Here is a 16710-nt window from a genome sequence, read left to right on the forward strand (position 1 = left end):
CACAGTAAAGATTATACAGCAACAAGTTTGCATTTAGACCTTTTTTTGGAAGCTTACCAACATACAAGTCTTCTGATTGTGATAGGACTTGTTGAGTGTAGTCAAACTGAAGACAGGAAATGTAACAAAGATCTTTGTTTGTTGCATTTGGGTACGAGTCAATACTTTAAAACTCAGTCTATGATGGAAAAATGTTGTAACTTGAAAAATAATTTCGATATTGTGTTAGAACATTATGTTAGGCACTGTAATACATGTTCAGTGGAACATCTGCAGTGCATGTATTCTAAAGAGACACGCTGACTAACCTGCAGTTTAGATAATGGAATTTTTAGCTAATGTTACTGTTTGCTCATTTCCAAAACTCTTGACTGGAAATACCAAACCAGGAGACCAACAGGCTAGCTTTCTTGTTTTGCAATATGGACATCATAAGTGAGTCCATATCCTTTTTACCAAAATATTAATACATTACTAGTTATAGTATGTTTTTGGTTGACTTGCAGGAATCACGAGAAAACAGTATAGTTATATTAGTAGTTTCAGTAAATGCCTCAAAATCACAGATTTTGACGTTCAGGTGACAGCGCCCTCTAGTGGATGTGAACATTATGAGATTGCTCGTTAATTTTATCAACCAATTATCAGGGCAAGGGGCTGGAGCCTATTCCAGCTAACACTGGAGTGCAGTGTAAAGTTGTTATAATTCTGAATTACCTGTTAACTTCAAACCAATGTCTTTGGACTTTCATAGGAAAAACATGCATACTCCACACAGAAAACTCCTGCTAGCAAGCACGTTTAAGCCAGGAACCCTGTTTTTGTGAGGCAACAGTGTTAACCACTGCACTGCTGAGCAGTTTGGCAATGACATTAACAAATGAGTACATTAAGTGACACTACAGCAACGTCACAATATGAGGGATGTTGGGGTTAATGGATGGGTGTTAACGCAGGAAATTACTATTTGTTTCCCTTTCAAATTGATTTTTAAATTGATAATCACTTGTGGTTTTTAGCCATGACCCTTTTATAACCTTACCACATGCTATTACTGTAAAGATGACTGTAATGGTTGCATAAAATTAAAGTTCTCATTTCAAGCCAAACCATAATCTTTCCTAATCACATTCAACTTGTTGTTAGTTGTTGCTTTTTTCTGCTTAACACAAATCCAAACCAATAGCATTACCATATGAATCAAAGGATTAATTATGTTTCAACAGTGATTATTGACAGTTTAAACCAGAGGCTTATGTATCTCATGTTGCAGTATGTTCATAAGGGTCACAACAGATTGGAGGATTTGTTTTGTCTTATAGTGGGAATAAAATTATGTTTTGATAACGATCTGGGGTTACTCCTCAGTTACTGTGCCAGTGGATGTAGCAAATTGTTAAGTTAACTTGAGATCTTTTTATTACTTTTTGACGTGTTTCATTTTGAGAAACAAAGCAAACCAACAAACAAAAGTTATTTTAGTTAATTTATGGCCTGCTGAACCTGCATCTGCGTGTGTTGTGTAAATCTGGTAGAGATTATCGGGGTCCTCAGTTTTGATTGAAAATGGTGCCAAATTTGCCATGGCCGTGATGAGAAAAGGTTTAACGTTACCCACAAACCCCACCTCTCTGTTGGTCCCTTTCTCTCCGCTCTCTTTCCCCGTCCGCTGACTCAGCCTGTCAGTGGGCGGGTCTTTCATCCTGTCACTCAGTGCTGCTCCTGCTTCGTGATTAGTTTCTCTCTTCCACGCTGGTAGGCGGTGCCATCGGATCCACATGGAGGCAGTTGGGTATCTCTGTGCCCGTTAGTCTATTCCATCCTCCAGTGGCGACGCTCCAGACACGCTGGACCAACTTGGAAATACTGCAGCTGGACTAAGCAAAATATGCTCTGAATACTTGCTTATTTTAATAATACTTTTATTCCTTTATCTATATTTTTTCAATAGCAGTAGGGAAGAAAACCTATCTCATTTGTGCGTAAAAGTCCCTTTTCATTTCATTCTTAATTAACTGGAGAGGAGAGCGCTGAATGACAGTGTTACTGATGTTTTCCTTGCATTTTTGATGGACTTTGAGCTCTTCTTAGCAATCACATTTACCAGTGACAATTAAACTGATTTACAAGTTAAACTGGCATAATTTATGGGAATATTTAGATTATTGGATTTTTTTTCCTTGGGGAACTTTGCGCTTTCCTGGAGATAACTATTCTTATTTTATGCGTAAAATCTTTTTGTTTGGATCATTTTAAGAAACCCGTTAGCGGAGACTTTGCTATCTTGTGCAAGTGAAACGGGTTTGATGGAAACATGACCAAAGCCGTAACCGGGCCGGTTATCCTGCACACCCTATGCCTGCTTCTGTTCCTGCTACTTCACGTCTCACCGGTGTGTCTGTCTGCGCAGCACGGACATCCAGCGCGCTACTTCGGCCAGATAACCGAGAACTCTCCAGCTGGGACGCCAGTGGAAGGGGTGGTAATTTCTGTCACAGCTGTAAACTGCCCCGGTGCGAACCTCACTGCCAGCTTGAAGGGAGATTACGCGTCAGATTTCAGACTTGTTCACTACCGCGGGCATCGGGTCCATCGAGGACAATTATGTTTGGTCTCCGCAAAAGCACTGGACCGGGAGTTTATAGCTATGTACGAACTGGTGGTGGAGCTGCCAACTCGGTGTATGAGGAGACGAGCCATCGTCCAAATTGAGGTGTCCGACAAGAACGACAACATCCCTCGGTTTACCAGCGGGAACAAGACGATTGAAGTAGATGAGTTAACGCCTCCCGGAACCGAGCTGGCTCGCTTTGACGCAAAGGACGGTGACGCGGAGAGCAATGGACATGTCACTTTTTACGCATCACCGGACTTGTACCTGCTCCACGTGGATCCACAAAACGGACAAGTGAGCCTAGCAGGATCTCTCGCTGGATTCAGCCAGGTGACTTTGCGCCTTTACGTGAAGGACGGAGGAGATGTAGCACTGATAGGTGAGCCGGTGTTCTTGCGCATCAACGTCCGCCGGTCCGACAGAGCGCGACGGATGCCGCGGGCTCTGTCCGAGGAGCTGACCTACACAGTTACCGTCCCGGACCACGTCAGAGTTGGCGACCTAGTGTTCACAGTTCCTGACCAGAGGTTCAATCAGCGGTGGTTTGAAGTGATATCCGAAGCCGACTCACCAGTCCAGATCGAGCGGGATTCGGGGCGTTTGTACCTGGCGCGCAGTCTGCGAGAGCCAGCCGAGGTGGTGGTGAAGATTCAGAACCTCCGAGGTAAGAAAATACTCGTTTTCTTTTCGTGCGTAAAAGCGCAAAGAAAGCCAGACTTACCTGTAGATTGTCATGCTGGCTTAGGAGGCTGGTGTCTACCTTTGAATGTTGAAGTACACGTGTATTTTATTGAGTCTTAGCTACATCGCTCTTTTTTAAAATTTAAAAGTAGGGCCAGGAGTCAGCAATCAAAGGTAAAACCAAAGTTAGTAATCATAATGTAGAGGAACAATCCTTTGAACCTTCTTTTTAAAAGTACCTTTTCTAACAGTTTCAGCAATAATTTCTCCCTAAAATTATTGCTGAATTTTCCTTTCAGAATTGAGTGGTGCTCATTCATTTAGAGAAGTTTGCGCGCGTGCTTTTGTATGTTTTGGCTTTTTTCCATCTGAGTTTAAATCGACCTCAACGGTCACTTTCCACTCTTTCATTCATTCCTTACACCACTCCACAAGGCACTGCCAAGTGTGTGTTTCTTGTGTGGGCCTGTGAAAGTCTGTGCGAGTAAGATACACAGAGTGAGATTACTGTTGCCAGTAATTTGTTAAAGGACAAACAGAATTGAGAGCGAGGTGAGGCAGAGTATATACAAGTCAACACACTTCACACAGAGATTTTACTTTCAAAATACAGTTAACACACACACACACACACACACACACACACACACACACACACACACACACACACACACACATCCATGTGTTGATAGTTCTCCAAAAGGAAAAAACTGGACTGCAGCTGATTATTTAAATGGCGAACAGCACTTGACAAAAGTACAGAATTTGTTTTGCTTTGCATACCAGCCGTTTTTAACACCACCTTTATTAGTTTGGATTCACAAGGGTTACACAGCCTGAATATAAAATATTTATATATCCATGACTTCCAAAAGACTAATCCAATCTGCCATTTCTGTGGTGAAGGTTGGATTGTGATATGTAGTAATAACGACCTGGTTAAAGGACAGCTTTTCAAACCATATTCACGTCGTCGTATGTGTGTCACTCTTTCATCATACATTGCCATGGTGAAAAAAAGATTTAAATTTAAGCTTAGAGGCAAAAACTTGTTTAAAATAAGCTATGTCTTGCAGGGTTTTGTCTCTTTTCCTGCAATTACAGGTGAGCTTACGAGCTTATTTCGCTTGTAGCACTCTTTAGGTCAAATTTGCCTCTAGGTTTTACACAATTATGTGTTTTCACGCCCAAGTGCACCATGTCAAAATTACTTAAAAAAAGTTTTGTCTTTAAAAGTATTGCTATAGTTTGAGTGATAACTCAGGAAATTACAGAAAGATCAAAGACCTATTTAAAGGAGTTTAACAAACTACAAACAAGAAAGAAACGTATTCTAATTCGCCATCAGCGATGAATATCAGCTTTTAAAAAGAACATGCTTTCTACCTAAAGACCATTTCTTACTTAGGTGTCTTCAAAAATCTGAAGCAAGCAAAGTGAAAACTTGGACAAATTAAAGCTGTATGGCCTGAGAAATTCCACTTAGGCTTTAGCTGAAATATGGATGAATTGACCCTTAACAAAACTCACCCAATCCCAGCAATCTGTCAGTCACAATCTCCCCACCCTTAAAGAGGTAAACTTCACACATCTGGTGCTACACTCACTTAAACCAAGAAATATTTAAAAATAGTATTAAATCTGCTGGTTAACATATTACGAGTCTGAAATGTGTTAGTGTCTTGCAGCTCTGATGTGTTTGACAGGATGAAATGACATCCAGATGCCAATGTGCTCACCCTACCTTGCAAAGTCAATGTTTAATCGAAAGACTAAACTCTTCACATCTGGATGGTGGTGGTTGTGCTGGCAACTCGGTGTCCTGGTCAGATCTGGCTAATCAGTTGATACAAACTGCATCTCCGATGTTTATTTGTAGAAATTAGTTGTGTTTGCTCACCTGGAGATCTCCCAGATCTGAACACACAAGTCAAAACAGATCCAGAACCTCAGACAGGAAGCAGTGTTTGTGTTAAAGCAGACGGCCGAGCTCAGGTTGGCTCTGGTTTGTGACTGCAGAGAAAGAGTGTGTAATTTGGTCGACACGGCATTGAGTGTGTTATAAACTGGCCGGCTGATTGAGGCGAACTACCTTTCATCGGCTGTGGTTGCGATTTTGATCTGTGGGAATGAGGTCTGGGCAACAGCAGCGGTCTGGTGGAGGCAGTGCATTCGTCTTTGATTGGTCAGCTGGCTAAGCAGATGCTGTTTGTGTAGTTTAAATAGTTTCCAGTTGGAAGTTCCTGACTAATGCCAGTCAAAGTCAACAAGAAACATAAGTTTAACCTCTGGATCTGCAGATGAGTCCTTTCTTTTTCCCTGAAATAATCAAGTTTACATCCAAATTATTCATTAAAAAAAAAAAAATCTAACAATGATTGATCAATCAGTAGTATTTTTTTAGTTGAATGGATCAGTAACTTTTAGTCAGGCAGGATTTCTGACTAAAAATGTGTAACAAGGACCTGAAAAATTAACTTGCTTTAGTTTAGAATATCAAAGACAATCAAGTTCTGAATTTGCAGATTGTAAAAAAAAAAGAAAGACGGAAGATGTGAATCACAATTCTTGCAGTCCCACACTCTCCTCACTGCCTGTATATAATAAATTATACACAGATGTCAAGGTGTATATACCCCCCCACCACACGCACACACACACACACAAACACAGACATGCACTGGTCTCTCTTACTGCTTGGCAGGATGTCCATCACTGCAGATAGCGGTGACTCTACTGAGTCTGCTTTATCCTTGACTGTTTATAAATCTAAACACATGATAATAGCCTTCTTTGTTTCCTTACATGTGTTGTGGCCATGACTTTAGTAACTGAACAAATTTCCTCTATGTAGGCAAAAAAGAGAGCAATGGAGCAAATCATTTTGTGGTGGGGTGAAAGCTGGTAAATCTGGCAGTGTTTAGCCATCACTCTTTTAAAGGTCTTTAGACCTTTAAAAGCTTTTAAAGGTCTTTAGACCTTTAAAAGGTCTAAACAACAGAACAGATCCAATGCCTATGATTCCCAAAGTGACACTTGCAGAAAAATAATGTCTTCAATGTGAGCATTTGCAGATTTAAAGATAAGAAAAAAGCGATGATGATGATTTTTAAATATTTATTGTTTTTAGTCATTGTTGAGTTAAGGTTTAAGCACAGGTTAGGTTTGGGCCTTGAAAACAATCTATTCTTCTATTTATTTTCTGAACTCCACTGAAAAGACCAAAAAAAGCTAAACATAAAAATCAGTTATTCTAAACCCCTCCATAGCCAGTATACCCAGTATTGTCGTGTTTTGGTGAAGTTGTTTTGAGTTTTTGTAGATTATTGCTATCAGGAATTGACTAGGACACGAAAATATCCCAGAGGTTTGACCAAAGGTTGTTTTAGTAGAGGAAAATACAAGCTCTACAGGGCTATTAAAAAGTGTCATATTAAGTCAGCTGGATTCAGCTGGCATGTTTTCAAAGAATTTTGTATCAATCTGTAGCATTCTTCTACACTTTTATTGAAAATCTTGCTTTGAGATCTTTTTTCGCTTTCACTTTCATATCAGTGCTTTGCACGACACATACTGCAAGGTCTTATTTTTAAAATTAATAAAAACGAAGGTATGTCAGTAAAAATACTTGTCATGATTAAGACAAAGAGCCCATATAGATGTAGCCCAGACTATCAGTTTATAGTTGTATATGCTGATCAATTCAACCATTAGTTTTTATCTATTTAATTCATTTTCCATTATATTGGTTAGATATTTATCTGCCACTTTTCTGTGACCACTTTTCAATTCAATTTTATTTACAGTATATAGCGCCAACAATAACAGTCGCCTCAAGGTGACCCAACAATAATACAACCCTACAATCAAACAAGTCTATATGAACAAGCAGTTGGCAGTGGTGGAAAGGAAAAACTCCCTTTTAACAAGAAGAAACTTCCAATAGAACCAGGCTCAGGCTCATTTTTTTTTCCAAATTTCCAAGAGGCTTCTCATTCTTTAGGAATACCCCACTTATCAGAATTTATTATTGGTTATTCAATAAGAATGCTGGGGGCTGGATTCAGACGTCATAAAATGCTTTCAAATCTTGGAAAAACAAGCATACTTAAGCACGAAACAGTGAACATGTGAAGTAATCAAATGTGAACACAGCAAGAAAACCAACTGAAATTAGCGACTATGACTCAGAGAAACTTCCCAGAGTGCATAGCCTCTATTTTTTAACTGTCTCATTAACTGTAATAAATGTGTTTATTTGCATATTTAAATGAGAAAATCTTTCCTGTTGGCTGCAATTAATGCAGCTGCCTTCACACCGACGGGCCTGTTCCCTCATTAAACTGCAGCTTTACTGTTGTTAACTGTTATTAAATGTTTTAGCCAAAGTGTGTTTGTGTGGTGGTCACACACACACACATACACATACACACATACACAGATACACATTGTTTCTCAAACATGGTCCTGGTCTGTCAGGATTTTCTACAGATTTTCTGTGCTTGGCAGCCCTGAGGTGACAAACATACACACACTCATACACACCTATACACACACAACTCACACACACACTCCCTTTTTTTCCCCTTCTGTTTATTCTATTGTCTTTATTTCTGGATTTAGCCTGAGGCCGGAAGCAACCTGCCACAGCGCCACATGTTTGTGTGAATGTGTGTTTTGTAAGACACCAAACACTATGGGACTGTGTGTCCTCGAGGCTGCTGAGCATCAGAGTGATTGTGTGTTTGTCAGTGCCACATACATTGATCACAGTAGTCTCGATATCCGTGTGTATTTGCTGGTATTTTAGTGTGTGTGTGTGCGTGTGTGTGTCTAAAGTGCTGGAGGATAAATTACTGTGACCACATGCTGAAGCTCCCCAGAATGACCTTTTTAAAAGGCAACAAAGCAGCAACACACATAAATAATGGACTGGATTCACCATATTGAACATTTTTACAGTTTGTAATTGGACAAACACTGAAACTTTATGCATTCAAATATTTGAACATAGGTTATCTATTCCAAAATCCATCCGTTTTTAGCTCAAACCTGTTATATTCAGTTTTACTTTTGGGATGAATTTTGCCATTATAACAATGATGCTAATGTCAGTTTTAGTATGTGCAAATTGTATTCAGAATGCTTAAAGCTACAATGGTTCCTTAATTCTTAGCATTCATTAGCTTCAGTCCCGTCATCTGGCATTCTAGCTGTATGAAAACAAGACTAACCTGCTTTTAAGGCTATAAATCATCATCATAATATATCGTGGCTGTACTAAAACTTGGAATCTCGGTGGATAACTACATGCACTATACACTGTTTTTTCTTTTCCGTTCCTCTTTGTCTGTCCCCATTCCACCTTTCCATCACTCTTCCTCCCCATTGTTTCTGTTTCTCTCTGTTGTCCTAATAGCTTATTGACAGCCAATCAGCTGTACCCTCGGGCAAGACTGCTCACCAATCACCAAGTAGGACAAGGTCATTTCATCTTGACTGCACCAATAAATACACACCCAGTGCAGCAATGTGGAACAAATGCATATACAGTATGGAACTTAATTTATTTATTTTTTATTACATAAAGTTCTTCCAACTTTTTTGTTGTTTCAGAGACATTTTGATGGTTGTAATTTAGAGCAAATTCTGTCAATATACATTTTAGAAAGCTCTGTCCTAACCTAGGGGTCAGTAAGGTAAACCCAGTGCAGAAGTACCTTAAAGTGCAATACCACTGAAGGCTGCTAGTTTATGGTTTGAAAGCATCACTGGCTCCAAAAGCGTCAACTTCGCTTACGGCATACCGAATCAATATTTTCCACACGTCATTATGATGTCATTAGCTAAAATGAATGCTTCCTACCAGTGTCCTGGTGGCCTCAGGAAAATAATTCTGTCAATAAGTAGATATTTGGCTTCAGTGTACCATCCAGCAACATGTCACAGGGTTCTTTTGACTGAGAATTCAACTCATAAACTCTGAGATGGCCAGCTTGCTGCTTGACAACCAAGATGGCTGTGTTTTTACAAATTAGTTTTCACTGTCAGCTTCTCTCAGAACTGAACAAAATGGATCAACTAGCAAAGTTTTTTTCATTGTACATGACACTGAACTGAATATACATAATAATTACACATTTTCCTTACAAAGCATTCTGATTCTGATACTGACAATCAATTCTGATTCTGATTGTCAGTATCTTTCAAACTAAATAAGAAACCCAGACTAGATTTGCTGTTTGATTTAGTGCATATCCACTGTATCAAAGGACAGTACATACTAACGTATGTTCTCTGTCCAATACACACTCACTCACACACGCACACACATACACCAGTAGAGCCAAGTATCAGATCTTGAGAAACTTTCATCTGGGTTAATTAATAACATACTTCAGAGGACAGACACACATACACACGCACACACACACGCACACACACACAAGCTGCAGGCTTGATCACCACTTTGCTCCACTCAGGGTACCACAGGAGACGTGTATGTGTGCATAGGACATACTGAGGACCACACACACACACACACACACACACACACACACACACATTCATGCTATCCCTCTCTTTTTTGCTGTTATCCACTCAACTCTCCTTTGCCATTTTACAGCTCTTTCTTTGACCTTTCTGCTGCTGACCCATCATGCATAACCTCATTTGAAAACTTTTTGGAAACAGTTGGGTTCAGAGTTAAAGGGAATGTATGTAGCAGGAAAAAAGTGATCTCTTTTGCCCATCCAGCAATGTACTAAATGTATGAGAGAGTAATTTCTCATCAAAAAAAGGATGCAAATGCATATAAAACAGGGTCTGGGATGAAAACAGGAGAAAACAGTTTTCTACCCCACCCAAAAATATGTCTTGCATAACTGGTACTTCATATTTCGCGTTTTCTGTCCAGTACATAAAACAACCTACCAGTGGGGCCCAAAAGACGAATCCTTCTGTCAACATGAGTGTAAGATTTGTAGTTCAAAGTATGGCATCTTGACAAAACTAAAATATTTGGAGAAATGTTTACCCCTGAGAAAATTCTTAAGCGTTAGTTCTTAGGAAATTAAAGCTCTTGTACCTCAGTCTGAATAAATAGGGCTGGTAGGGAAGCTTGATGTTTGTAAGCGCTGGTCGACAGATGTTTTTTCTAAGAAAATAAGACCATAACGCTCAGTAATAACGACAAGACTTGTTCAGATGAAGCTTCGGCGTGTGAGCAGGGATTATATAACAGAAGTGAACAGAGACGTCTTTTCTCCCCGGTTTAGTCGAGCTGCTCTTCTCGCCGTCCTGCACCAACACACAGTGATAATACAAACTGACTTCCTCCTCCCCTCTGTCTCCGTCTCTTGCCCTGCTGAGGGATGGAGGGATGAATGAAGGGATAGAGAGGAGTAATCTGCAGTCAGACTCACACTTCCCCTTCAGTAACTGAACGGCAGTGTTTACTTCAGAAAACATCAAAAAACAACACCCTGTCTGTGAACCTACACACACACAAACTAAAACACACACGCATACAACTGGACAGTGACCTCGGCTGTGTGTATATGTTGGTAGCATGTATGTGTTGCACATCTGTCTTCTGCATGTTACCCTACTCCCCCAATGCAAACTCACGCACACACACAAACACACGCAAACCCTCGGGGTTGTTACACATCATTGTTTGTTCATGTGTGTGCGCTGACGTGTCCCTGCTAATTGCCTCTCATCACTTTCGGCTGATGCTGTTCTCTTACAGCTCAGGAGGGAAACAGACGGGGGGATTGATAATGAGATGGATGGCGCTGCTAGTGTGGCTGAAAATTCATAGGGTATAAATTAACAGAATCCGACAGCTACTGAGCAAGTTCATAATCAGCCTGAATCCTGCCGTATCTGTTGCAGCTTAAGACCATGTTACCTGATGAATGACCTATCATGCAAAATCAATTAGAAAGTAAAACTATGCAATGACTATTAAGAACAGAAGTCACTGTGTGTTGGCAGCTGAATCTGTGGCATCTGTGTATGCTTTGAGTTCATTCACCTTTAAAGGTACAGTCAGGGAGTTTTTTGTTTGTTTGTTAATTTAATAGAAAAAAATAATGTTGTGTTCATAAATATACACTGATTAGTGTGTAATTACATCTTCCAACAAATTGATGCATCCTCATAAACTTAGAATTGATCTCTTAAAAATACACAGGAATGAGTGATGGGCTATGGAAGCCGCCATCTTGCCGCCATCTTGCCGTACCATCTTGACTACAGTGGCTGAGATGGATATTGCTATTTAGCCTAATTGCATTTAATGTATGTGGCTAGAGATTGGTCACATATTTAGTATGCCAAAGGTAGTGGGAAAGATAACTTTTCATTTGTGTGCAGTGTCTGCACTTTTAGACTCAAAATATTTTCATAGTTCATATCTATGTTTTATTATCTGAGAAAGAGTCCCCTTTACCAATTAAGTAAAAACATGAAGAAAAGAGACTATGTGACTGGCATTTGAAAAAAAATGTCATCCTTTTCCTCCTCACCTTAAGCCTTATCTCCTGAATTCAAGTCCTGGCTCTAAATGACAACAACAGGTGGTTATAAGTTAACTTTATGCCAGCTAATATTAGGCTGCAGTTTCCTAAAAATCACACTTAAGTGTGAAAGCTTATTTGCCAACAGTGTTAGAGCCACTTCAAATAAAGTTTCACTAATGCTGGCTAACAGCAGCTAACAGAGGGTAACAGCAGCTAACAGCAGTGTTTACCAACAGAAAATTTCAGGATATCTTCAACAACTCACATCAGTATTGCTGTCATTGGTCAGAAGTGAGCTTCACTGACTCATTAATTGTATCAGAGTCCTTTCACACATTTTTAAACTCGCTACAGAAGCCTTAACACTAACTGTTAACCCAAATTTTTTGGCATAATTATTGCCATGAGAACATTTTAGAATATCTGTTGTTGATAAAGAAACCACTAAAGATACTATAAAGACAATTTTAACTGTTAAGAATAAAATATAATAGGGTAAGTGGCACTAGACTTTAAATTTAAACTTGATGATGTTGGCTCCCATTAAGGCTGCATCAATTTTTCTTTTGATAGAACTTACCTATCATCAACCATAAGTCAAAGAAGCACTGTTTCCTCCTCTATCTGCATAAGTAAACTGAAAGCGATATCTACAAAGTAGCTGGATGAGAGAAGTCACTCAGCATGGAAGTGGTGAGGGAAACTTTTTAGAGTGATGAACTGTAGACTTCAATGATGTGTCAGTTTTATCCAGCAGCAGTTTATGACCTTCACTGATCCCCGCAGCATGAAGAATCACGTTTAAAACCTTAGCGTCTCCAGAGTCCTGGTCTGTCCATCAATCTTCAGCAGGACACTCCTCCTCCTCACTTTGTCCTCCTCATCTTCGTCTCCCTCGGGCTCTTATTCCTCTCACCCCTCATGGTTGACCCCAGGGGAGATGGTTTCACTGTCCGCTTTTTGGCTCACTCTTTCTCCGCTTCAAGTCAAGGTCGCTGTGCTGATTAAAAAGTATACTCTCCACTCAACTCATCTCTTTAGGGGATCGGGGGCAGAAGACAGAAAGGAAATGGTAAGGCCTGTTCTTACCACTACTACTATCATTTCTCTGGGCAACAGAAATTTTTACACATTGCATGGAGCTCTTGGATCTGAAATTTACTCTTTATATAGTATAATATTATCTACTGTAGATACATATATGCCTAGCTATCTTTCAAGAGGAATACTTGTTGCTCTCTCTGTAGCCATTGTAATTACTGACAAAGAAAATTACTTTGTCAGTTAGAGTTATTTCGTAAGTGAGGCATATGGAATTTGTGCATGTTGGTAATTTTAAATATGTGAACATAAAATCAAGAAATTATGCCCTCAAATGTAAAGACCACACTCTTTAAAGGATAAAAAAAAGAATGACTGCCATAGAAAAAGACTTAATTTTTTTTCAAACAACCAAACAAATAGTTCCTCTGGAGGATGCAGCAGCAGCAGCAGTTCAACTAGTGTGCTTTAGGAAGAAGAAGGGCTTTCATTATGGCTTCATCTGCACACACGAACACACACACACACATCTTGCTTACTTGCTGCTTATCACCTCTCGCTAAGCCATGGGAGAGAAGATATTGGGGACATACAACATTTTCAGGAGGCAGCTTCGTTTCCAGCAGTAAAAGCAGGATTTTTCTGCGGGTCTAAGCAAGAATTGCCGTGAACTTCCTGTCACCCCCTCCCTCCCTTCACCCTTTACATCTAATGTTTGAGAAGCTTCTCCCCTCGTTATTGTACTGTTAATAAAAATGTTTAGCAAATACAGTCATGGATTTACACACGCAGGAGGTGTTATTACATCTGTAGTTTAGACATTTAGCTCACACTGTGCACCTGGAGGTAAAACAAGTGACAGCATCCAACTAAACCTCCCTATCCAAGCAATATGGGTTTGCGAATTTACAGATTATGTTTTTACCAAACCATTATATTAATTAATACGATATTTTTCTTGAAATAAGGCAGATTGGCAGAAAATAACTAATAAGCTGGTCTGTTTATAAATAAGAGTGCCAATGTTTAATGCCCATTAATTTTACAGTGAAAATGATACACCATCATTAAGCTCAGATCGACCTTTAAACATCATGGGGAGCGGCAATAACATTGTGGCCTTCATAGTGCTCACAGCAGAAGGTGTTTTCCACAATGTTCATATCATATATCCTCTGATGTTCCAGTCTGACCAGTCCATCTGCCACACACACACACACGCACACATTCAATGCCAGCTGTCACACAGCACTCCCATGGCACCTGACCCACATGGTCACATATTTATACACACACATACACATGCTGCAAATTAACGTAAAAGAAATCACTTGCACTGACACATCCACTATGAGCAGTGAAGGACGTTTGTGTGATGATAAAGTCAAGGAGTCCATGACTCATGTCCATTAAGTTTGTACAAAAAACTTCTAAATTTCACTAATATGTTATTATTAATGAAATTCTTCACTGATAATAACACTATTAAGAATTTCACTGGGTAAGTAAACAATTCCTCCCGTTGCCACATCATCACCTCAACAAAATTGCAAATAGCTGTTCAGTTTTCTATCAGCTGTGTCCGTGACAGAGCCACTCTTGGTATCCTTTAGATACCTCAGCTTATATTTTTTGAGTGTTAAGTGGGAAGCCAAATGTACAAACTATATTAAGAAAAAAAGATTAAATTGAAGATTAAGTTGATATGCACCAGAATTCTTCATCATAGCAACATGTTAAAAAAAAAATCCCAATACTAAACTGTCCCACTTTAACCCTCCCCTCCTTCCTATGTCCACGGTCTAAACATCAAAGTGGTCCTCACAGAGATACAAGTAGAAGGCACACGCATACATGTGTGACCTACTGGCCTAACAAATGAAGCTCCACTAATTAAAAACACTCTCAAAGTTAGATGTAGCACGGCAATCAACCTGAGCAGCGTGCACACACACATACACTACAGGAACAACAGAGGGCTAAACTTTATACGGTTGTCACATGCCGCTTCAGGGATGACAACACGAGTCTAGATGTCCATCGCCTCACACGCATACATCCCCACACACAGACACAGACACACACACCTCTTCAGTGCAGGGTTAGTAATTCAATATGAAGCAGGTTAGGGTCTGAAACACCTCGGCCTCAAATCAGCTCTGACAGGACGGCCGCCACTCGCTCCCTCACACCCCGAGGGGTCCGCCACAGTGTGTGTGTGTGTGTGAGTGTGCCAACCAGTCCGGCCACCACGGCCTGGTAACACCTAGCTGAGCCGTGTTTGTGTTTTATCTTTTCATGCACGTTTTCTGTGCTCAGTGACCCTGTTCTTGTGACTCTGTTAGATCTTATTGTGTTTTATGTGTGTGTACATATATGAATTGTATTACATTTTGGCTTTTTATTGAATGTGCTATGTTTTGAACAGTAGCTATTTGGCTGAAATATCATTAATATTTTTATTATTATTATTATTATTCATTTGTTGCTTATCATCCATCCATCCATCCATTCGCTTCCGCTTATCCTTTTCAGGGTCGCGGGGGGCAGTGGAGCCTATCCCAGCTGTCATAGGGCGAGAGGCAGGGTACACCCTGGACAGGTCACCAGTCTGTCGCAGGGCTAACACACAGGGACAGACAACCATTCACACTCACATTCACACCTAGTGACAATTTATCCAATTAACCTATCCCCACAAGCTGCATGTCTTTGGACGGTGGGAGGAAGCCGGAGTACCCGGAGGGAACCCACGCAAAGACGGGGAGAACATGCAAACTCCACACAGAAAGACCCCGGCCTGATGGTTGAATTGAACTCAGGACCTTCTTGCTGTGCGGCAACAGTGCTAACCACCATGCTGCCTGTTGTTGCTTATCATTATTACTAAAATACTCCGAATAGTTGATTCCTATGGGTAAGGAATTCTAAATAATAGCTAAATTTTCTTAAATTTGATAAAATGTAACTGAAGTTGAAGGAATGTATTTGGTAGATGCTGCAGAAGAATATTAAATAGCAAAGTGCATGCACTTATAGCTATTCGTTTCTATGGCGTGAACTTTTGAATAACATTTATATCTGTTGCCATGTCGACACTTCTGTCAGCATCTTAATTAGTGGTAACATATATATTAACACTTTTTTGAGCACAGGCTTCTTGAATTATCTGTTTTCTACAATTAACTCTACAGAAAGCCATCGTTCGCCAGATTATTTCATTTTATTTCAGTTATTTTAACCCTGGTGCCAGATTGAATCACTTTTTAAGCCAGCTAGTGGCCATATGAGGAACTGCCACTTCTGTCACATCAGCATTAGCTTTGTTTGTAAAACCCATATCTTGCCTTTTGCCTAAAACCTATACTAACCCTTATAAATGTGCAATCATTTCTTCTGATGTTAATGGATATATTCATTTTACCCTTTAAATTCCACAGAAAGTCCTGATATTATACTGGACTTGATAATGCTGCAACTTAATTTTGACATATAAAAAGCAGATGGTGGTTAGCACTGTTGCCGCACAGCAAGAAGGCCTTGAGTTTAATTCCACCATCAGGCCGGGGTCTTTCTGTGTGGAGTTTGCATGTTTGCCTGAGTTCACTCTGGGTACTCCTGCTTCTTCCCTCCGTCCAAAGATATGCAGTGGGGATAGGTTAAATGATTAATCCAAAGTGCCCATAGGTGTGAATGGTTGTCTGTCTCTGTGTGTTAGACTGGAGACCTGTCCAGGCTGTTCCCCGCCTCTCGCCCTATACCAGCTGGGATAGGCTCCAGCACCCCCTGCGACCCTGAAAAGGATAAGCAGAAGTGGATGGATAAAAAGCAGAGGTTTCTAAACTC

At 40.1% G+C, this 16710-nt stretch overlaps 1 protein-coding gene across 1 annotated transcript in view; it reads left to right on the forward strand.

The window, feature by feature from the left end:
* Positions 1 to 1832: 1832 nt before the first annotated feature.
* Positions 1833 to 16710, forward strand: part of si:dkey-22o22.2 (neural-cadherin) — a 151298-nt gene continuing 136420 nt past the window's right edge. Inside the window, exon 1 of the mRNA XM_039619932.1 lies at positions 1833 to 3278. Within this exon, the coding sequence (XP_039475866.1) occupies positions 2315 to 3278 (964 nt within the window). The 5' untranslated portion in view covers positions 1833 to 2314. The remainder of the gene's footprint in view (positions 3279 to 16710) is intronic.

Source organism: Oreochromis aureus, linkage group 11 (assembly GCF_013358895.1).
Source record: "Oreochromis aureus strain Israel breed Guangdong linkage group 11, ZZ_aureus, whole genome shotgun sequence".
Taxonomy (NCBI): domain Eukaryota; kingdom Metazoa; phylum Chordata; class Actinopteri; order Cichliformes; family Cichlidae; genus Oreochromis; species Oreochromis aureus.